General features: G+C 46.0%; 1 protein-coding gene across 6 annotated transcripts in view; it reads right to left on the bottom strand.

Annotated features, from left to right (window-relative positions):
- Window positions 1-24,563, bottom strand: part of LOC138300183 (LWamide neuropeptides-like) — a 342,764-nt gene that overhangs the window by 280,129 nt on the left and 38,072 nt on the right. For all 6 annotated transcript variants that reach the window (XM_069239164.1, XM_069239162.1, XM_069239168.1 and 3 more), the window contains exon 2: window positions 13,722-13,754. In XM_069239164.1, coding sequence (XP_069095265.1) covers window positions 13,722-13,754 — 33 coding nt within the window. The remainder of the gene's footprint in view (window positions 1-13,721; window positions 13,755-24,563) is intronic.

The following is a 24,563-nucleotide window of genomic DNA, read 5'->3' as shown; positions in this document are numbered from 1 at the left end:
ACTACCCTAGCTCAAAGGGCTAGGGTGTTTGTTTAGATAGTACACTTTAAAAAACAAGATATATAAAATAGTTACAATTCTGCTGGATTGGGGCTGACACTTTATTACAATCGAAGTGTAACACTCTAATGGGGCTGCAGTACTGCTCTGCAAAGGAAGTTTGATAAGGATTATAGGAATCTTAGGGGGGAGGAGGCCAAAGTTATTGTGAGGCACAGAATAGGCGGTTTCCAGCTGGCTTGCTACCCTATGTGCTGTCTTGATATTGCTATCTACACATGCTGGGAAGCTGGGAACATTCTTTTGACAAAAATTTCCTGTCTGCTGTCCTATGAGGAGAGGTATAATCTAAATGTGATTTATTAGTTCCGTTTCAGCTATGTGTTTTCAGAAGGGCCATAGTAAGATGGCTCGGTGAACTAGTGTATCCATTATAGATCAGTGTGTAACCTGACAGACACAGGATTGTATCCTGGTGGGTCCACTGAACTTTTCTTTGCAGTGCAAGGAGCAGTGCTAGGTGGATTAACACTGTTGTCTTGAGTCAATCTGCTATAGTAGAGTTCCGTTGTGCCCCATCTGAATAAGCTTCCAAATCAAGCAAGTACATTTCTGGTGGATATTTGGTTATGCATGCCTTGCTAGTGAATTAATACGGACATTTATTCAGCGGGTGTCCACTATTTTCTTCTTGCTAAACTTTTTGCAATAATTGGGGTTAGACTACATTCACATATATGTTGGTAGGCAATATGATCTAACAGAACTTGGTGTGGATGTGTTGGGAGTAATGCTTTCTGCTTTTCCACCATCATGAAATTTTGGGGTCTACTTATCGGATGCTGAATGAAGGCATGCCTTCCAGTGTTTGTGAAAAGGGAAGAACACCAATTTTGCTCCAGTGTTATTAGCGAAGTTACAAGTCAACATTCGGTGTACCATTACTACCCTTCTTCACTCTTGTCATGTTAGCTGTACTATCGGGTCATGTTTTGTAAGAGGATGGTCATTGGCAGGGTGTTTTTTGGGAGGGAAGATTCATTTGTGTGGCAGTTTGTTGGCATGTTGAGCTAGAATGTACATTGCAGCCCCTGTTTGGCCATGCAGCCAGGTAAGAGGTTATACAGAACTGGAATAAACAAAGCTGCCCAAATAGAGGGAACATATGGCGAAGATGTATTTTACTCGTTGCAAGCCAAGGATGAATTGCATTGTTTTCAAGAACGTGCAGCAGCACCAACCCTGTCCCTGGGGTGGTTTAGGCTCTGGGGCATTACTAGGGAGACTCCGTGAGGTTTTAGGAATTCCTAAAGTAGCATCTTCACCAGTGTAGAATGATTCTTTAGCTATTATGGCAAGGCTGACCTGGTTTTTATTTGGTCTGACTGGATTGGATCTGGAGGTGCGGCATAAGGTCTTCTCCACTATTTGGTAGCATTTTTCTATTCCGTTGGCTTGTGGCCAGCCATATGGGCAGTGTTATACCAGGCAGTCTTAGTTTGGTCATCCCCAAACGTTTTGCCTGCCTCCCTCAACTTTTCTGACACTGTTTTGCTGGTTTGAAGACTCTGCGCACTTTACCACTGCCAACCAGTCGTAAAGTGCATATGCTTCCTCCCTTCAAACATTGGCTCATACCCAATTGCCATATTTAATTTATTTGCAAGTCTCCAGTAAAGTGCACTACATGTGCCTAGAGCCTGTAAAATAAATGCTACTAGTGGGCCTCCATCACTGATTATGCTGCCCACATTGGCAGCCCCATAATCATGCCTCAGGATTGCCATTGCAAGGCCTTTGTGTGCAGTTTCATTGCCACTTCGACTTGGCACTTAAAAGTACTTGCCAAGCCTTAAACTCCCCTTTTCATACATATCTCACCCCTAAGGAAGGCCCTAGGTAACCCATAGACAGGGTGCTATATTAGTAAAAGGCAGGACATATACATGAGTGTTTCATATGTCCTGGTAGTGGAAAACTCCTATATTAATTTTACACTACTGTGAGACTTGCTACTTTAATAGGCTAGCATTAGGTCTGCCCTTTTATACTGTTTGAGTGGTAGATTCTGATCAGAAATGGGTAAACAGGTCAGGATTAGTATGCCAGAATGGTGATAAAAAATCCTGCTTATTGGTGAGGTTGGATGTTATATTATTATTTCAGAAATGCCACTATTAGAAAGTAAACAGACCTGGCCTGGCAGTTCGGGCTGGACTGCTCCCATGGGGAACAGGGTCCAGACTGATTTGCATATGGTTGGGTCCAAACTGGAACGGCACGGCAATAAAAAAAAAACTGATGGATTAGACCAAGATCTGTAACTTGGGATAAATGTTTGATTTGCTCAGCATTCCATTGATCATCTGTTTTTTCTTTTGTCGCCCCAAGTGGGAAGGGTATGCCCAGATGTGTGTCACGTACTTGCTATGCCACCAGATTCAAGCTAGCCTGGCTGATGAAGGGTGACACCCTGAAACCGGTCCCAGGATGCTTTTTTCTGGTCAAGGGAGGACCTGGCCTGGCAGTTCAGGCTGAACTGTTCCCATGGGGAACAGGGCCAAGACTGATTTGCATATGGCTGGGTCCAAACTGGAATGGCATGGGAAGCAAAACAACTGATGGATTAAACCCAGATCTGTGACTGGCGGTGGATTTTTCGATTTGCTCCGCATTCCGTCCATCTGTTTTTACTTTTAAAAATTGAACACTACCCAAAACTTAAAACCCATCTACAGCCTGTCTCCAAACTTTGTCTGGCTGGGCTGGTTGGCAGCTCCCTTATACATTTCCCCCAGACAACCACAAACACAGGATACTCAGTCACACTTACACTCATCTGCATACTGAATGGGTCTTCCTGGGAGGGTGGAGGGCCTGACACATTTCAAAGGCTAGTGGCCTGCCCTCACACCATGGACTACCACACCCCCTACTTGGACCCTGGCAGACAGACCTGTATTGAAAGGGGACCTTGTGCACATTTGCATTTTTGGGTATATAAACTGGGTCCCTGACCTGACCAAACACATCAGACACTTCTGGACCAGAACCTACAACCTTTTAAGAGGAATTGCCTGGCTGTCCAGAGGACTCACCTGGACTTCTTTGCTGTGAAGGACTGCTGCCTTGCTGTTGCCCTGCTGCCTTACTGGCCTCTGACTCTGCTGGGAAGTGCTCTCCAATGGCTTAGATTGAGCTTGCCTCCTGTTTTCTGAAGTTTCACGGCCAAAAAGACTATGGCCCTCATTATGACATTGACAGTAAATTCTGAATTCTGCTGGGGTGACTGCCACCTACATATTGCTGCGGAGATGAACATCTGTCTGTCAGATAATGACACCTACACAAAACTGACAGAAAACAGCCACAACCACAAATCTGCCAGACCACTGAACATGATAAACTGACAGAACTACTACCTATACCATTACACCACCAAAACACCCTCCAAATAATGACAGACAAATCACCACAGTGGACATTCAATTACGGTAAACCATTGGCGGTGAATACCTCTGGGACGGATATGCCCACCCAAAAACAAAACAATATTGACCAGAGCAAAAAACCCACACCTGACTTAAATACACCCACCAACAGCACTATAGAAAACACACCCACATCACCCACAAACCTCTGCAAACACGACAAGACAGCTGCACTTTGTGAGGACAATCCAAAAGAGAACTGCACACACATCCCAACTACCAATTCATCCGACACGCGCACACACACCCAACCACATCGTACATCACTCCAACACAACCTACACACACCACACAACACCCATGTCCCCCACAAAGGCACCCCTGTTTCACCAATGAAAAGTTGCAGGTCATGGTTGAGGAAATAGTCAGGGTACAGCCACAGCTGTTTGGAGCACAGGTATAGCGGATATCTATTGGCAAGAAGATGGAACTATGCCTGAGGATCGTGGCCAGTGTGAACTCCATGGAACTCCATCCACGCACAAGGGACAACATAAGGAAGAGGTGGAACGACCTATGGGGGAAGGTGAGTTCCATTGCATCAAGGCACCAGCTCGCTATCCAGAGGACTGACTGTGGACCCCTACCTCCTCCCCCACAGCTGACTGCATAGGATGAGCAAGTCTTGGCAGTCCTCATCCTGAGGGGCTCAGTGGAGTTGCTGGAGGACTGGACACTGGTGAGTCAACATTTACTACCTATCACCCCCCCATACCTGCATGCCATCTCGACCCTCACCCTGAAAGCTATCACCTCACTTCATCCTACACAGTGCACCACCACAATCAACAAACCTAAATGACAAGCCCTGCATGCCATACCCACTGCATGCACATCCCTTCCAGCCCTGCATGTACACTCGCCACCAATGCATGCATAGCATTGAGAACTAACAATCCCACAATCAAATGTGGCAGGGCAACAGCAATAATATAGGGAAAGCTGGAGATGCAGAATATGTCAGACATGTAGCATAATACCACTCACATCCCCCACAGGTGCCCCAGGCAATCTCCGCGTCAAGGAGGTGCCACGACTACCCAGTGCCCCACCAGAAGATGCCCCCAGTGATGACAGCAACTCTGGAACTCTGAGTAACTCCCTGGCCCATCAGGGACCACTGGTCAGTCAAATACCCTAGCCAACACCCAGTCCCACAGAGACTCCCCCCCTCAGTATCCAACACCAAAGCAGCCAACCAACGTCCCCAGACCTCTGTCCCCACGAAATGTCAATCAGCAGTGTGCCCACCTGTACAGGGACCCCAGTCCACACCTCACATGCAAGTCAATGAGGGTCCAGTGATCAGTGCCAGTTGGGACACCAGTCGGGGGACACAGGGACAGTCGGAGTACAGCTGTGCACCAGAGGAAGGACAGGCCAAGGGAACTGACTGCCCAGGAGGCACTCACTAATGTTGTGGGGGCATATCTGCAATCCCATGACAAGATGGGTCAGGTGATAAACATCATGCAGGAAAACCAGTGGCTGCAGGGAAACACCACCAGTAGATCAAGCAAACATTTTAGACTCTGAACACCACCATGGTCTCCAGTGCAGGGGTGTTAAGTGACATAGCCAACATCATGAGGGACTGCACAGCATACCAGCGGGCCCATTCTACTAGCCAGTGTACTGACCAGCCCTGCATATCTGCTGCAGCTAGTGGACAGGAGGCCCTGCCAAAGGACCCACAGGTCACCAGCACCCCTCCCCCTGCAGAAGGTGAACCACCCTGCAAAAGGTCCCTGCGACCCAGACAGACAAAAGACACTTGCCAAGGCCAAGACCACCACCAGGAAATGAGGCCCTCCTGAATATCCCCCTTGTGTTCCACTGTCACCTTAACTATTTTGAACTGCCAATGCTCTCCTTCCTTTGGCCCCTTGAACACTGAGCCTGTGCTACAAACAGACTGGCTCACTACACTGGACTATTCCCAACGATCACCCCACTCTTTTGCACTTCCCATTGTATACCAATTTTCAATAAACACCCTTGTACACAACTTGAGTACTAGCGCTTTAGCTACAGGTAATGTACAATGTATAGAACTGTAATGAACTGCATGATCCTGTGTAAATATCCAGTAACATGTTGACCCATCCAACAAATGAATCTGAGCAGTCTGTACACATCACAGCAGTACACTGTTGCAACAACAACTGCAATAAGGGAAGGCATAGGTGACAGTCAGGTGGGATGCAAAGATAATGACTTGTATTATTCTACAGTCACACAGCACAACACTAAAATGTAGAAATTTTTTATTTCAACAGTCTTACCTGAGTGTTGTTGGAAGTACTGCAGGATCATGTGACCTGCTGTCCACATCCTCCTCCTCCTCACTGTCCTCAGTGTCCACTGCTGCCACAGTTGCATTGTCACCCCCCCTCCGCCTGCAGATAGGGCATATGCTGTCTGAGGGCCAAATTGTGCAACATGCAGCATACAACAACAATTCTGCAGACCTTCTCAGGGGAGTAGCATAGGGATCTACCTGTCAGATGAAGGCACCTGAACCTAGCCTTTAGGAGCCTGAAGGTAATTTCAACAATCCTCCTGGTACGCCCGTGAGCATCAATGTACCTATTTTCCGGCCCTGTTCTCGGATTTCTAACAGGGGTCAGTAGCCAGGACAGGTTTTGGGTAGCCAGAATCACCTGCAAGAAGTAAGGGACACGCATTAGCCCTGCACAATGGCCTGGACTATGACTCCTGGAGGCATATAGTGACATACATTGGGTGGGGACTCATGGTCACCTATTAGCCACACTCTGTGCCTCTGTAGTTGTGCCATCAGCTGTGGGACACTACTAGTCCTCAGGACAAAGGCATCATGCACCGACCCTGGGAACTTGGCAGTGACGTAGGAGATGTACTCTTCAGCAAGGCACACCATCTGGACATTGAGTTAGTGGAAACTCCTCTGATTCCTGTACACTTGTTTATTGGCCCTGGGGGGGACTAAGGCAATATGGGTTCCATCAATGGCATCAATTACATGTGGTATATGTCCCATTGCATAGAATCCAGCCTTCACAGTGGGTAAGTCCTCTACCTGGGGGAATGTGATGTAGCTGCACGTGTTTGAGCAAGGGTGGCAAAACCATTGCAAGCACAATAGAGAACAATGGCTGTGACATTCCTGCAGCCAATCCCACTGTCACCTGAAAAGAGTCAGTTGTCAGGAAATGGAGCACTGAGAGTACCTGCACAAGAGGGGGTATTACTTTTGTTGCTACAGATAGCAGGTAGCAGATCAGGCTCGAATTGTGCGCACAGCTCTGTGATTGTGGCCCTGTCTAGACGATAGGTGACTATGATGTGCCTGTCCTCCAGTGTAGCCAAGTCCACAAGGGGTCTGTACACGGGTACCTGCATCCTCTTCCTATTCCTCTGCAGTGGTTGGTACCTAAGGGACCCAAAAGTAAGAAGGGAGTGACAACAGGAAGCATGAACAAACTACAACAGTGTACACAGAGCATGCTTGTATGTTGGACACTGGAATTGTATAGGTCAGAACATTTGACTACAATGACACACTTATCAGTCTGCACATGTGTACAAACAATAGAAAATGGCACCCGCCTGTCCTGTACGCAGGTACAGGTAGAAGTAACCTAGCTCCACTGGGGTTTGCATCATGGCTTGAGGCTGTCTGCACCGCCGTGCAATTCATCATTGGCTAACATAGCCCTCTATGGATTATCGTAACCAATGATGATCAACGCCAGAAGTGACGGTTTTCACTGATGCGGACATGACCGTTGTTTTATTTCTACCACTTCACTTAATTCCTGACTTTCCACAGGACGACATCTCCACTGTGTGTGCTGCTGTGGCCTATGTCTGGAACCTGGCATGGCTTGGAGAAATGGCCCCAGCCTTCACGTCAGGAGTTGGAAAGGCTCATGAATGGGCAGTTGTTTGGGCCTCCAGACCAACAGATGAGCCATGGGTACGTTGAATGCGACATGGCTGCATGGAGATGTGTGTGTGTGTGTCGTATGGGGGGTTATGGCTGGTGGCAGTGCTAATGCAGGGAACTGGGTCGTGTGTGTGCCTGATGAGGGGATAATGCATTTTGTAGACCATATGTCTGACAGGCTGGATTGTCTGGTTAATGTTGTCCCACTATATGTTTTCTCTGCAGGTCAGCACCCATCAGAAGAAGGGGTTGTGGCGGGCCATCACCAAGGACGTGCAGACCATGGGAATCTATAGCAGGTGGAGCACCCACTGCAGGAAACGGTGGGAGGACCAGAGATGCTGGGCCCGGAAGACCGAGGAGGCCCAGCTGGGGACGGCCTCCCAATGAGGGAGGGGTGCCCGTCAGAACCTGACCCCACTGATGACCTGCATACTGGCGGTGGCCTACCCAGAGCTGGATGGGCGCTTGGTGGCATCACAGCAGCCAGAAGGGAATAAGTACAGTGTGTTTGACAAACGTCTGTTGCCTGGCATGGGATTTGGGTGCAGGGTACTAGTCAGTAGATGCCCCAATATGCCAGATTAGACATTGCTGCATAGTCCAGCTTAGGTTAATAGAGTGAAATGCATGTTTTTGACAGCGAGGTATCTGGCTTCCCGTGTCAGACAGGGCTTAGCTGGTCGTGGTTGGTGTGTAACTGGCAGTGTTTGGATCCTGCCAGCTGTGGTACTTAGCCAATGGTATGCCAGTGTGGTCCATACTGCACATTCTCAGTGTGTGACAGATATGTATGCCATTTTTGCTCTTGGTGCTGTGATTGACCCTGTGCTCCCTTTCTTTCTCCCCCCTCTCTCCTTTTATCATCCTGTCCATGTGTGCATTAGCATAATTGGCGAAGCAGGAAGGACACCGACAAGTGAAGGAGCTGAAGCCCCCAGGACCCAGGAGGCAGAGTCCACCGATAACGAGGGGACCAGTGGGACAGAGGGCAAGGGGAGCACTACGGCAGGGACAGGAGCTCATACCACTGACTGATTCCTTGCCTGATGGGAGCTCCCTGCTGGTGGCGGACCCTTCTGGGACCACCCCAGCTACAGGTTGTACTGCCACCCCCTATATCAACATACCAGCACCACCCTCCCAGTAGCCCCCCACTGAGTTGCCCATGCCCGCTTACCCAAGAGGGTGGGCATCTCCTTCGCCCAGGCACCTCAGGCACTGCCCCTGTCAGCCACGCTGACCTCAGTGAGGAGGCTTATTGACCTCCTGAGATTCATCTCTGTAGGGAAGTCAACAATAGTGAATGCCATCCAGTGGCTGGCATCCCAGATGCAGCAATGCAATGCCTTCCTGGAGGGCATTCATTGTGAATTGGCGGCCCTACAGAGATCCTTTCAGGCTGTGGCCTCTTCATTGACGGCAGCCAGTATCCATGTTTCATCCGTTCCCCCCTCCAACTACCACTTCCCAGTCCCATTCTCCTCACCCCCAACCTATCCCACGCACACGTTCTGACAAGCATACACCTAAAACACACAAGACTCACACAGGCAGCACACTTCAGTCCACAAGCACTCACAAAGTCAACACCCAGATGAACACATACCATCTACGGACTCCACTGTCTCCCCTTCCTCCTCCTCCCTCAGTCACATCCTCACTCACACCTGCATGCAATGCATCAACAGTCCCTGAACCTGCCAGCTGCACAGTTTTGCCCACAGTCACCACAACAGCAAACCAGCATACATGCACCCCACACCACATGCGCAGTCACAACCACCATCACCACCTCATACCTGCAGATACCACTACAACATCCATCCACACGTCATGTTTGTCCTCCCCCACCCTCTCTGGCCCCTCCTCCACAGACACACAAAGGCTCGCACTCAGACCCCCAACAGCCATCCACCTCACACACGAACACTGTCCATTCACCTGCTCCCAAGTCAGCACACCTCCTCCTCCTACAACCACTCCCTCTACCTTTATTCCATCCCTCCTCCCACACCCCACCCCATTAGCCCTAAGAAGCTTTTCCTTGCCTGCCTTGACCTCTTCACTCCCCATCCTCCTACCTATAAGAGGAAGGTCCCACCCCCCAGCCCAGTACCTCAAGCACCCAGTCTGACACTGCTCCACCCTGAATGTCTTCAGCTGCCACTAAGGGGCACCTGAGTGTGACACTGGTCCCCTCCTGCACCAAGGACACTCCTTACCCCCCCAAACCAGAGGGCTAAAGTGCCAGCCCGTCCCAAACCTACTACCAAGACCATGAAGCAACCTTCAAAATCTAGAGCCAAGGATGCCCCACACAAATCCAAGGCCAAGGAGGCCCCACCTAAATCCATAGACAAGGAGGCCTCCCACTAAACTGTGCCCAAGGAATCCCATCCCAAACCAGAGGTCAAGGAGTCCCATCCCGAACCAGTGGGCAAGGCACCCCCTCCAGAACCAGTTGGCAAGGCGCCCCTCTCCCAATGATATGCCCCCCTCCTCCCTGAGGTGCTTGCCCATTTCCAACATGATGCCCCTGAACAGTGGAGCCCTGATGTTGTCAGGAGTCATGTTGGGGCTTGGCATTTGCCCTGTGGGCATCTGTGACTTTGGACTTGCCTTTGGGCCTGTGTGTGTGTATGTGTATGTATGTGTGTGTGTGTGTGTGTATGTATATGAATGTGTGTGTGTATGTATGTATATGAATGTGTGTGTGTGTGTTTGTGTGTATGTATATATATATATATATATATATATATATATATATATATATATATATACAGTTATGTATGTGTTTGCATTTTGAATACAGTGGTTGGAACAGTGTATATGTCCTGGCTTTCTTTTCTTTGCTGTTTTACTCAGCAGATATTTCTGGGTGTGTGGTGTGTCACTCTCCCCTCCTTCCCTCCCTTGTGTGTTAGGCAGCTGTACTCATCATCATAGTTTTTGTTGGCATTGATGCTCAAGGACGGCAGTGGCGTGGTACAGCATTGGGAAGACTTGCAGTTCGGGTTCCATGGCGGCGGCCGACTCCTGTGTGTCGCTGGAGGTGAGTGTCTCCTTTTATAAGTGTTTCCGCCAGGCTTTTGGTGTTGCTACACCCTGGTGTGCTATGTCTTAATATGGTGGGCAGATCCTTGTCTTCTACCTGCCCGTAGGTGGCAACCGCTGTGTTCAGTGTTCGCACCGCACTGGTGGTTGGTGTGGTACATTGGCTGTCTATGGGAGGGTTCACTGCCATGGTCATTATTTCGCAGTCATTACCACCAGCCTGTCAGCAGTGATACTGCCATGTTAACCCTGTTATAATGACCACCTTTATCTCTTCAAGAAAACTCCTTGTGCGCCAGCCTGCCGGAAACAACACACAGCTCTGAGATGAGAAAATCGCTGCCTAGCTGAACTGGAATGACAAAGCCCTGCTTCCTGAGCGAAGATCAATGCAGCACCTGCTTTGCAACCAGAAATTTGACGCGCAGCCCTACCGGATCGCTGTACAGCCAAGCCAGAATGACACAGCCCGATGAAAATTTTACGCATGTCCTGTCGGATCAACGCAATTCCTGTGACTGCTTCCCGCATACCCAGCATTTTTCCCCATATCATCTCTGGGTGTCACAAGAGCCCCACATCACTGTGACAGTCCTATACTGCGCATAGGAAATCAACGCAAAGCCCCTTGCAGCATGGAAAGAAATGATGCATCGTTGTGCTGTGTTGGCTAATCCGACACACACCTCGTTTTTCCATACATCTCCTCCTATGCGTGGTAATTTAGACGCAAACCAGAGAATACTTTTGATTTTTTAAGATCTAAAACTCTTTTTAAACTTGCCAAAGTGATATCTCAACTTGTGCTTTTTGAATCTTTATCGTTTCAACCTTAATTTAACCAGATAAATATCTTCTATTTTTTTTTCTTTTTTTTTTTACGTGAGTTGTATTTTTGTGGTGTTTTCACTGTTACTTCATGGTTTATTGCACAAGTACTTTATGCATTGCCTTCTAAGTTAAGCCAGCAGCTCAGTGCTAAGCTACCAGAGGGTGGGCACAGAATAGTTTGGATTGTGACTTATCCTGACTACGAATGTGGCCCCTACTTAGACAACGGTATATACCTCTGCCAACTAGAGACACCATTTCTAAGAGGCAGTTTGAGTTTTGCATGTCCAGACATTAGGCACTCTATTAACCAACACTGTTACAATGCTGTGGACAGAACAGTCACCTGTTAGGTTTGGCACTTCACAAACTCCAGATATGTAGGTGGAGGTCTTTAATGACAATGTCGGAGGTTTTTCTGGAAGAGTAACAGGAGAGGCAACTTCACTAATTTTGGTGCTTGATATTCCAATTTTGTTGCAAAAGACACAGCTTAGTCTGGAGGGGTGGTTTAACAAGCTATGCTCAGGGAGTGTGGTGCATGGCTCTCATTGATGTATACTTATTAGACAGTATAGATCTAGAACAGGAACTATTCCCAGGCACCAAGATAAGTGTCCCAACTATGAAATAGCTAAGAAAGTGGTAAATTTCCACACTGGGCAGTTTGGTAACTAGACAGACTATGTAGCTGTTCAGCAAGGAATATAGTAACTACAGTTGTACTGGCAGCAGACAATGTCATAATGGAAATTACGAATACAAAATCTCCTATGCAGACAGTGAACATCGCGACGGGTGCTGTTGCACCCTACACACTACAGCATTGCTCCTTTCTGTATTATGAGCCGAAGACAATGCTATAGACTGTTTCCTGCTGGGCCAGTGGGCAGAAAGTCTGTTTCTGCCTGCTGACCCAGTGGGAAACTTGTAATGGGGCCCACGGGGAGGCGGACGCAGTGGCTACAACCTGCCCATCGGGACTTCGGCAGATGGCTTACCCATCCGTCAAAGTCATAATCAACCCCATAGACTCTCAGAGACCCTTATGGCCATGCATTCAGGATTAGGATTGCAAATCTGACTGAAGATTGTTGCTATGATCAGAGTTACAAACCTGCCATTCTCTGTTCAGCAAAGAACTGAACAGATAACTAATTTCCTACATACTCTAAAAGACTAGAAATGAGATACATAACAGGCTGAAAGTGAAAATAAGTATATTTCTACTCTTGCAATAGAATGCCAATGCTATGTGAGGTGTAGAAAAAGTGTGCTCTTCTCTACAGGAACTTCATTTATCAAGAGTATAACATCAAACACATAGGCCCATATGTATTATGTTTTCACGCAGCGCAATACAGCAAGCCTTCTTGCTGGGCTCCAGTGCGTGAAAGGGAAAGGGCAGGAACGCACTGTATTTAACCAAAAATTGCACATTTCTGTCCCTTTCTAGTGCTGGTGAACTTTTGACTGCCTAGCTCCAACACAGACACACTTCATCATGGTGCAAGGGTGCATGTGTTGAAGGCAGGATAGTTTTTATGACAAAGGTGCACCTTCCTGCACATAAATAATTCTGAGAGGCATTTGCCTCTTTCTTTGCGTGCTGCAAAATGCAGCTCATAAAGAAAGAGGAAAAAAGGAGGAAAAATAAAGATATTTCTCCTCAATAAGCCTCACCTGGGAAGGTGTAGCATTTTGACATATTCACAGGTCGACCACTAATGGTAAATCTGGGAGTGTACCAAAATCTATGTGGATGCACTGGAACACCCATGTTTTACACATGGAACGCCTCCTTGGTGCGCAGTACTTGAAGGCAGAGATTTGTGCTGCCTTGCGTTACTCTAGATTTATCAGGGCATGCAAGGTCACGCAAGATATATCTCACTTAGTTTTTGGGTCGCTCTTGTGCATTCTTGCGTGACATAAGGAGGATGCAAAACTTTGATAAATATAGCCCATAATGTGTAACTATTGGATTATGAGCTTTTGTGTGAGGTATGAAGCCTAATCCATTCCCTCAAACCAGTCGCTACTGCATGCCAGCATAGCCAGCTTTGTCCAGTATTAGGATGCATATAATATTGTAGGAATGTTTTACAAGTGGGTTCTATGAGACACAACGGGTGCCCCATTAATGCATAGATGAAAAGTAATATGAACTTATTTTTTGTTTGGACTGTAATATCCTATGCACACTATAATGCAGGCCATCAATCAATTCTCTCCTAATCCTGGCCTTCCCAGGTGGAAAGCTGGTTAGTGTCAGACCCAAAAAGATAGAACACTTATTTTCTGAATTCACTTACTTGATTTTTGCAGCCAATGTGACCAGTAGCAACATACAATCAATAATGACATCTCCATGCACAGGACTTTAGGCTTATAGTACATGGAACACTTACCGGGGCGTTTTGTAGTAGAAGAGTCACCAACAGCTGGGGAGAGAAATACAAGAAATGTCATGTTGACCTAGAGAGCGCAGCCCTATAATGTAAAACAAATTATATAGCAAAATAGGTTCTCTGTGTGGTTTCTTTATTCATTTGCATGTGTTTCAAAGTGTATACTTTACATCAATAAAAGAAAAAAAGAAACAAAAGTGCAATTTCAAAAGCAAGTTGTTCATCAATTTGCCTATTGTTATCCCATTAGAATAAGAACAACAGTGTGGAACTGAAACATACATTTATATTTTCGATCATTGAGCTAGAAATCAAGAGTTGCTATTAACCAGTGTTGGCTCCTGAATAAAGTCTGAGGAGAACTACGGGTAACACTTTTGTAGTAAAAGTTACATTGTTTCTAAATAAATACATACCCAAGTGATTTGAAGACTCCACCATTAGTTGTGTAAGGGATCAGGCCAGGTGAGTAGTTGTCACAAAGGGCCCATTTCTGCTTGAAAAGTGGGGTGAGCAGTCTAACTCTGTATCTTTTCCATCTCTCTAATTTTTCTGACTACTTGTCTCCGTTGTCCCAAGCTTGGGTAGTCGCTGAAAGCTATTTTAATGTAATACATTCTTTAATCAATTCAATTTAGATCCATAACACTTTTCAAACCATTCACCTCACAGCTGAGTTTGCAGTGCATAAATGTAACTATGTGTTAATGTCACTCTGTGAGCACTTATATGAAAGTCAGCAACAGGGTTGTGTTGAAAAAACCTGTGTCTATTGTTAGAAATGGGGTCTTTGTTTGGCAGTCAGGTTACCCTCTTTCCAAGCAAGGACCCTCACTCTAGTCATGGTAAAGGAGAATCACCCCCAGTTAACCCCCGCTCACCCCCCTTGGTAGCTTGGCACGAGCAGGCAGGCTTAACTTCAGAAGCAATGTGTAAAGTATTTGCGCCAACACACAGTAACTCAGTGAAAGCACTACAAAATGACAACACAGGTTTAGAAAAAGGTAGTATTTATCTAAACAAAAAAAGACCAAAATGCCAAAAATCCAACCTACACAAGTCAAGTTATGAATTTAAAAAGCAAAAGAGTCTTAAATCCTTTTGAAAACAGTGGGAACACTGTTAGTGTGAAAAAGTACTTTGGTTGCGTCAAAATAACACTGCACAGGTGATTATGCATCGGAAAAGGCCAGCTGTGCATCGATTTCCCAATCGCAAGCGAGACAGTGCGCCGTTCCTCCTCCCGTTCGGTCGGCGTGCGTAGTTTTTTGTCTCTGCCACAGATCGATGCATCGATCCGGACAGGCACCCTCAGGTCTGGGTAGGCTTTGTGTTTTTTTCTATATCCAGCGATGTTGCGTTGAAAATACGGTTGCACGGTATCACAAAACCGCATTGTGTGGGGTTTGTGCCATTATCAACCTCCATTAGCGGGTGTTGTGCATCGTTTCTCCAGCCGCGATGTGTCGATCTTCCAGCCACGATGCAGACGGAGAGTAGATTTCAGCCGCGAAGCTGGCGGCGTGTCATGTCCCAGCTGCGTCAAACAATTCCCCGCACGGCAGTCTGTGCATGGATTTTCAGTCTTCGACTGCCAGCTTCACCTTTCAAGGGCCCAGGAGCTGGATAAGGCACCACTTGGCAGGGCAGGAGTCTCAGCAGAGAGTCCAGGTGCTGGCAGGGGAAGTCTTTGATGGCCCTGAGACTTAAACAACAGGAGGCAAGCTCAGGTCAAGCCCTGGAAGATTTATTCACTAGTAGGAATGCACAACAAAGTCCAGTCTTTGTCCCTTTTCACCAGACAGAAGCAGCAACTGCAGTATAGCCCCACAAAGCACAGTCACAGGCAGGGCAGCACTTCGCCTCAGCTCTTCAGCCCTTCTCCTTGGCAGAGGTTCCTCTTGAGTCCAGAAGTGATCTAATTTTCAAGGTTTGGGTGCCCCTCTTATACCCAGTTCTGCCTTAGAAGTAGGCCTACTTCTAAGGAAAGTGTCTTGTTTGTGAGATCCTGCCTTGCCCAGGCCAGGCCCCAGACACACACCAGGGGGTTGGAGACTGCATTGTGTGAGGGCTGGCACAGCCTTGTCAGGTGTGAGTGACCACTCCTTCTCTCCCTCCTAGCACAGATGGCTCATCAGGATATGCAGGCTACACCCCAGCCCCCTTTGTGTCACTGTCTAGAGGGTCACAGAATGGTATAAGCAAGAAAATGCTCACGTTCAAAAAGTGGCATTTTCAAACACACAATCTAAAAACCAACTTTACTAAAAGATGTATTTTTAAATTGTGAGCTCAGAGACCCCAAACTCCTTATGTCCATCTGCTCCCAAAGGGAATCTACACTTTAATCAGATTTAAAGGTAGCCCTCATGTTAACCTATGAGAGGGACATGCCTTGCAACAGTGAAAAACTAATTTGGCAGTATTTCACTGTCAGGACATATATAACACATTGGTATATGTCCTACCTTAAACATACACTGCACCCTGCCCATGGGGCTGACCAGGGCCTACCTTAGGGGTGTCTTACATGTAAGAAGAGGGAAGGTTTAGGCCTGGCAAGTAGGTACACTTGCCAAGTCGAATTGACAGTTAAAACTGCACACACAGACACTGCAGTGGCAAGTCTGAACCATGTTTACAGAACTACTAATATGGGTGGCACAACCAGTGCTGCAGGCCCACTAGTAGCATTTGATCTACAGGCCCTGGGCACCTCTAGTGCACTGTTCTAGGGACTTACTAGTAAATCAAATATACCAACCATGGGAGTACTCATCACTAAGGCGGAAGAATCTGGACCGACTACCAGCATTGGCGTGGTTGGTGCCAGGGTGGTGTTCCACCATAAAGTCCATTCCCTGTAGGGAGATGGACCAACTCAACAATTTGGGATTCTCACCCCTCATCTGCATTAACCATCTGAGGGGCCTGTGGTCTCTCTGAACCCGGAAGTGAGTCCCAAACAAGTAGTTTGAGCTTCTTCAGTGCCCAGACCACAGCAAAAGCTTCACGTTCAATTGCACTCTACCTTTGTTTCCCGGGAAGTAACCTCCTTCTAAGGAAGGCAACAGGTTGATCTAGTCCCTCTTCATTAAGCTGTGAGTATTTCTCCAATACCATGCCCTTAGGTGTCTGTTTGCACAACATATTCCTTGAAATAGTCCGCACACAAACAACCTGGGAAGTAGAGGCAAAAAGTTAGGGGAGACCATGCCTATGATGCCAAGTCTAACATCTGTGTGCTAATATCTTAAAGTTATTGGAATCCTTTCTTCAGAGAGTGTCAACCTATAGGCATGTAACTAAGGGCCTGATTTAGATTTTGGCAGATGGATTACTTCATCACAATGGTGATGGATATCCCATCTTCTGGGATCTAAATCCCATACAATATATATTGAATTTTAGATTTCGTCAGGCTGGAGATCCGTCATCGTTGCGAAAGCGTAAGCAAACTGCCAATATCTAAATCAGGCCCTAAGTGATGTTAGACACTTCACGCAGATCACACCTGTAATCTGTAGTCCACAGTAGTTCATTGGGACATTTAAAACATGATGTCAAATTGACACCAAAGAAAACAGTCATTAGTAATGCCAATGTGTATCGCTTATGACTGAAAGTGCCTTTTGTGTCACTGGTAAGTGCAGAAATTCAATAAGTCATTATTTGCACACAACTTTGAACTCATGCATCAATCTATCAGCCTTCTGACTCATCGTTCCATTCACCCTCCGACACTCCTGTAATAAAACACACACAAACTCAACAATATAAGCAAGATAAATTAAAAGAATATCTGTAGAACAAAGAAAACCTGCTGTCTTCTGACACTGAGGGCATATGTTTTCAGTACCAAAATTAAACATAGCAGGATGTGTCCATCTTGCAAAGGTATTATAAATAGTCTATTGCTCTAAAGTTAAAGAATAGCTGGCACCAATGTGTTGACTTTCTTGAAATCGTAAAACATTATGAACACAAGCATTCCATAATGCTATCCTGGTTTAGACATAGTGGCCGGATCGAATGCTGTTCATTGCTGATGAATTGAGTGGCAAGAAAGCAACTCATTAGCAGCGCGTGGGGGACTGTGGTATCCTCTTAAGAGTCATTAAAACAAAGAGGAGAAGCAAAACAAATAAAACTGAAGTTTTAAAAGGAGAACACTTAAAACTAAAGGACTGGTCAACTAACCCGATACTGAAGTCATTCATTTGCAGGTGGATGTACAAACATGATCAGAAAATGCCATTTTAAACAGTGCAAAAGATCCAATGAAAATGAGGCAGACTGAACCATTACCCAATGCGGTTTGCTATACATATATATTTATATATATGAATGTATGTGTTTAGATTTTTATTTACAATATCTTGGAAGACATCCAAGAAGAGATTCTAGCTACAATTATTAGAGTACAAATCTTCTCATACTAGGTTTTGTCAGAGGCAGTAACCAAAATCATTCCCTACAAAGGTAATTTGATGTTTTGTATAAACACAATATATCTATAAATGCATATTGCTTTTGACATATGCTTTTGACAATCAATATGTCAAACCTAATGTGTTTTATCATGACTCTCGTAATAAACAGGTCAGACCTATGGCAACAGAAATATTTTTCCAAGTGAACCAATCCAGCCTGTGGCTACAATGAATGGCATAATCACCACAACTAACCGAGGCCTCTGGAAAGGAGTATTAACTTTTCCACAAAACAACCATCAGGTATGAAGTCATACAATTACATTGCATACAATTACAGTTAGCAACACAAACTATTATCTCTGCATAGAGGTCCTAACTGGGTTTCTGATTGACAAACTGTTGGTATAGACGTTTTGTAATAAGGTGATAGTCCGCATCAAAATGCATGCCTACTTGCAATTCTATCTACATATCTGTATAGTTTATATCTGCAGGATTTAATGCAGAGTAATTACAATGTACCCTTAAATCCCTATTGACTTTAACATATACTTTCACAACCTGTACGTCAGTCCTACTGCCTTCATCACAAATTTTCATTGCAATCAAACCTATAGCCTTCATCATGAAGTTGTCACCAGGATCAGCTCAAAACATGCTGAGTTGGGGAATAAGACGTCTCGCAGCAACCATTAGGTATACCATAAGTAAATTACAAATTTGAACAAAATACAGTTGTCATTCTAATACAAAATGCTTACTAATAGAGCCTAACAAGGATTACCACACTGCAAATTGTATATTCCTATGGTTTGTTCAGATGAGTCACCAGCACTAAAACCCTTGCCTACTACCACAGTCGGCTAGGTTCCATGTAACAGCCTGCCTCATGTCTATAGGATAGTGTAATACCAATCCACCCTTAAAAGCTGTTTACCTTCAACAGATACTTTTCAAAAGAGCGAGTAGGCCTTGTTGCATTATCATATATTTTCATTATAAACAGATCATACCTCAGCAATCTGACTTAACTTCACCATATGCTTCTCACAGTAAGTATGTAAGGCCTTTTATGTTTTCATAATGACACAGGCCTGACATATGGTTTTGGGCATAACATTTCCCTGCACACTATTCAAGCCTATAGCTGTTATTCTTGGCTTGTCACCAAAACCACTCAGCCCCACTGTAAGGCGCATAAGCTTTCTCACAAGGCAGCCATCAGGCAAACGGTCATTAAATAGCAAATGTACATGCAGAGTAGACATTTGTTAATCTGTTCAGTGTAGCGTGTGCAGTCCCAGACACTTAAGGTCATTACAGACCTGTTGCAGTTTGATCTTGGCTGAATACCACTTTTCCCTTGAAGTTGAGCACCGTCCGCTGGGGTGCCACGTAACTAGTTAGTGGGAAGGAGTCTTATTCATTAACGGAATCATACAATTACTCCAACAACTAAGAGCCATTCACCACCATCCACAAATTTGAGAAAGAGCTATTAATAGGGAAAACCTCACCTGCCCCGTACTTGTTCAGTATTGACAAATTGAGTCAAATAAAGCCACAGGCTCCACTCCTGGTCCTGTCCTTCTGGCAGTTTTTAAACTTCAGCTTTGCGATCATAATCTCCCCAGAACTCAAAAGCTTTTGGTTCCCAAAAGCTGTTAAGCAGTTCACGGAACAATGTCTCTGGATTGCCAGTCAGCATCATTTATGGTCAGAACTACAAAAGTATCTAATATCCTTTGAACCTCCGACTTTCATTCTTGATTAAGTAAAACATTTTTGTCATATACCCTTGCTTTGTCTTACACAGGCCTAAGACTTTCACCTCTAATAGCACAGTGCAAATACTCCCTGCTGTCCCTCTTAATCATAGCCCCAGTTCTGAAAACGAACAAAACAGAACTGGAGTTCTGTTCCATTATCCCTAGTGGAAGTATCCAGGCTACCAACCTGCTTTGAACACTCATTTTTTTTAAGTAAACACTTCTGACCACCAGGACACTCAGTAAGGAATTTCAAGAAGGCACCAAGAGAGAGGCTGAGATGAGACGTTGCTCTCCTCACAGTGGACCACAAGCATGATCGCAAGATCTAAATACAAGCTTTATACCAGTAGCAACTTTAGTATATGCTATTGGAGCTGGAATTACCACAGTTGATAGTATCAGACTTGCCTGAGAATGGATCCTCGTTAAAGGATTTAAAGTGTACTCATTCCAAATACAGGAACTCAGGAATCTTGTATGAGTCAAGAGTGGGAAATTTGGGCTCCTGCTGCCTTCCTTGGATGTGGTATTTGTCAAGCTCCCTCTTTGGAATGTAACTTTGATTCACCACACCTATGGGCACATAAAGTACCATTGAAAGTTTATAGGGCAAACATCTGTTTGTATCATCCCTATCGCAAAAGGTGCAATCAGTCAAAGGTCATATAGAGTCACCAATATGTGTAAAGACATGCAACCATTTGTCTTGGTCTGACAAATGCATGCTTTTAGGGTCACTCTTAAGCATGTATTAAATTTACAATTACTATAGTTACCCAAGTAACAGATGGAACAATCAAAGGAACCATAGCTGAATTAATAAGCCATTTGCCGGTTGACTATACCAGCCATGTGTACTTGCATATGTATGGCTTAATCTTTGAGACAAGCATTCGCCACTAGCAGGATCAACCAGGTAGCTGCACCTGCTGGATAGGAAGAAAAGCCATGTGCTTATCCTGGACCAACCTTCACACCGCTTGAGTCTGCTTTGGGAGCCCCTGCTTTACTGCAGGAGGCTAGGGAGACAGGGTAGTCACACAGGCACCAGCAGACCCAGCCTGCTCCAAAGCAACAAATGGGAGAGGCGGGCCAAGTTGCATCCTCAGCAAGATACAGGAGTACAATGTCTTAGGCTTGTCAGAAACGGCCATCTCACAGAATGGTTGTTCCGAACTGCTGCGGAAACACACTGCGTGGAAAAAGGCAACAGGCAGGTGCATGGGGCCTGGCCCGATACACCAGGCAGCAGCGGAGACTAGCGCCACCTGACCCCATCCACCCTGGTCAGATCATTTCACAGGATACCAGGCTATTTGACCTTTGCTCTGCTGAGTTTCCTCCACAAAAAGCAAACCTTCTAGTTATGCTGTCCAGCCAGGATGGACGTTTCTTCCACACCAAAATCACAAGCATCAACAGCAACTTTGTGAGTCAACCAAATCCTAGTGAACTCATCAGGAATGAAAACCACCACTGAATTTAAGCCCTTAAGGTCTAACTCATCTGAATTCATTTCAGGTGTCCTCATTTGTCATTTTAGATCATGAAAATTGCCGTTTTAGATTATGGAGGTTGCAACCTTCTATCATGGAGGACTCCATCTTTCCTCCTTTTGTGCAGCATCATTGTCATGTCCGCCATTTGATTCAGGTGTTGTCTGACCTTATCTTTCTAACAACTGTGAAAGTGTCCAGATATTTCATTGACACAGCTCTAACACCTGCTGTGACATTTGTCTACTTATCACCATGTCTACATCAGATAAGAACAAGTCCAGACATCTATTCAAAATAGTGTTATCTGAATTGAAGTCCTCTTATGTGAGAACATTTCAATCTCAGCAAGATTTAGCACATAAGGACCGCAATTTGACCACTTAATTGAGCTGTCCTTCACCCAGATTATCGCTCCTGATTCTAACAGAAGATGACCTCACCTACTGCTGGTATACTTTGAAGATACAACATCTCACTCAGTGCTGATATTGCCAAGTCCTGGAAGAAGTCTGATACTTCAGCAGATATGTCAGCGAACACTGCCTTCACGTCCTGTTGATAACTGTTTTTGCTGACAAAAAGGTATGTAGTGCATCACTTCTCCCTAAGAAACTCTAGACTGTAAGTTGCTGTGCTTTCCATGCTCTCTCAATTTAGCTCATAGAAGTAGACTTAGGGGGTCATTCTGACCCTGGCGGCCGGTGTCCGCCAGGGTCACCGACCACGGGAGCACCGCCAACAGGCTGGCGGTGCTCCCAAGGGCATTCTGACCGCGGGTCTCCCGCCAGGAACAGGATGGCGGTAGGGGGTGCCGCGGGGCCCCTGGGGGCCCCTGCAGTGCCCATGCCAATGGCATGGGCACTGCAGGGGCCCCCGTAAGAGGGCCCCACAAAGTATTTCAGCGTCTGCAATGCAGACACTGAAATACGCGACGGGTGCCACTGCACCCGTCGCACCCCTGCAACTCCGCCGGCTCCATTCGGAGCCGGCATCCTCGTTGCAGGGGCATTTCCGCTGGGCCGGCGGGCGCTCTTTTGGAGAGCGCCCGCCGGCCCAGCGGAAATGTAAGAATGGCCGCCGCGGTCTTTTGACCGCGGTGAGGTCATTTGTCGGCGGGACTTTGGCGGGCGGCCTCTGCCGCCCGCCAAAGTCGGAATCAGGCCCTTAGAGTGCTAGGTTTTAGATGACATTTTATCCATGTTAGAAATGTTCATTTTATTCTCATTGCTTATAACATGCCTTCTTGCTGATTTTATGATATCCTGTGTAGTTCTTTTAGATGTAATGAGTTTTACTGAGATATATGTTATTACCTTTGTAGTATATGCTTTTATTGTATTTAAGTATCTATTCTTCTTAGTGCAGTGTGTGATATTGTGAACAATGAAATAGCTTGCCCCAATTCCTTTATAGGGATTATTAGTAACCAGAAAGCAACAACTCTATCTTAACAATGTATTGGATAGGGTTCTGCAGGGCAACGATAACCTGCCTTTCACATTCAGCGCTGGTGCATTGAAATTAGTTCACTTATGTCACCTATGAGTGGGAAAGCAAATCTTGTCGGACTACTCTAAAGTTGTAGTTTAAGCAAAATCACCTGATCATATGGAAGATTCTCACCAGATAAGAAACAGCCACACTCATGTGGACCATCCACTCTGAGGCCCAATCAGACTCTTGTTCTAACCACATTTAGTACCTCAGAGCATCACCAATCAGCACAACGTTCACTCACTTCATGAACAACTCCATCACCTCTGCCACCTTCATGGAAGCGTATAAGCACACAGCAGTCAATGCCCTCCTCAAAAAACCTTAGCAACACAAAAGGATGATGGACGGAGTGTTGAACAATGCAAGCACTCACCCCCAGTCACAGATCTGAGTCTAATCCATCGTTCTTTTGCTCACCATGCCACCCTAGTTTGGACCCAGCCATATGCAAATCCGTCTTGACCCTGTTCCTCATGGGAACAGTCCAGCCCGAACTACCAGGCCAGGTCTTCCCTGAACCTGAAACAAGCATCCTGGGACTGGTTTCAGGGTATCACCCTTTATCAGCCAGGCTAGCTTGAATCCAGTGGCACAGTGAGCAAGGGACCCATGTCTGGGCATATCCTTCCCACTTAGGGCAAGGACCTAGGCCTAGCAGTTGAAGCTGGACTGTTCCTCATGGGAACAGTGTCAAGACCGATTTGCATATGACTGGGTCCAAACTGGGGTGACGTGGTGAGCAAAATAACAATGGATTAAACCCAGATCTGTGACTGGGGGTGAGTGTTGGAAAAGTTTCACCACTCCGTCCATCATTTTATTTTGTGATGTTGCTTCTCAAAAAACCTTCAGTTGACACAAGCCAACTGCCCAATTTCCAGCCTATCTGCATGTTTTCCTACCCAGAAAGTAATTGAAAAGGCCATAAAAAAAAACCTCACAAGCCACTTCGAGCTCTTCCACCTTCTGGATAACACACAATCAGGCTTCAAAAAGAACCACACTATAGTAACTGCACTCATCACAGTTAACAAGAATATCGAGACCATCCATGAATGAGGAGAAACAGCCGCCCACATTCTGCTCGTCCTCTCTGCCTGCATTTGATACAGTCTCCCAAAACATACTCATCAGATTGGATCACCCAATTGGATCTGTACCTGCCTCACAGGGAAAACCCAAAGAGTCAAATTGTCAACTTTCACATCCGCGGCAAGGAAACTTGAATGTACGGTACCCCAAAGGTTCATCCCTCTGCCCGACCCTGTCCAACATCTACATCACTGCACTCACAAACATCGGATCCCAAGACATCAGCATCATGTCCTACACAGATGACACCCAATCCAACCTTTCCCTGACAGACAAGACACCAACCACCAGAACAAACTTTACCAACTGCCTGACCCTGTTAGAATAATGGATGAGAACCATCTGCTTGAAACTGAACTCTGACAAGACTGAAGGTCTGGTCTTTGGAAACCAGAAGTTGGCATGGGACACCACCTAGTGGTCGACAGAATTGGGACCCCATCAAACACCTACAGACCATGTCAAAAATCTGGGGATCATTCTAGGTGACGAGCTGAACATCATGGCACAAGTCAGTGCAGTGAGCTCTGCTTGCTACTACATAAA

Source organism: Pleurodeles waltl, chromosome 6, assembly GCF_031143425.1.
Source record: "Pleurodeles waltl isolate 20211129_DDA chromosome 6, aPleWal1.hap1.20221129, whole genome shotgun sequence".
Classification (NCBI taxonomy): domain Eukaryota; kingdom Metazoa; phylum Chordata; class Amphibia; order Caudata; family Salamandridae; genus Pleurodeles; species Pleurodeles waltl.
This window is presented reverse-complemented; position numbering and strand designations above follow the sequence as displayed.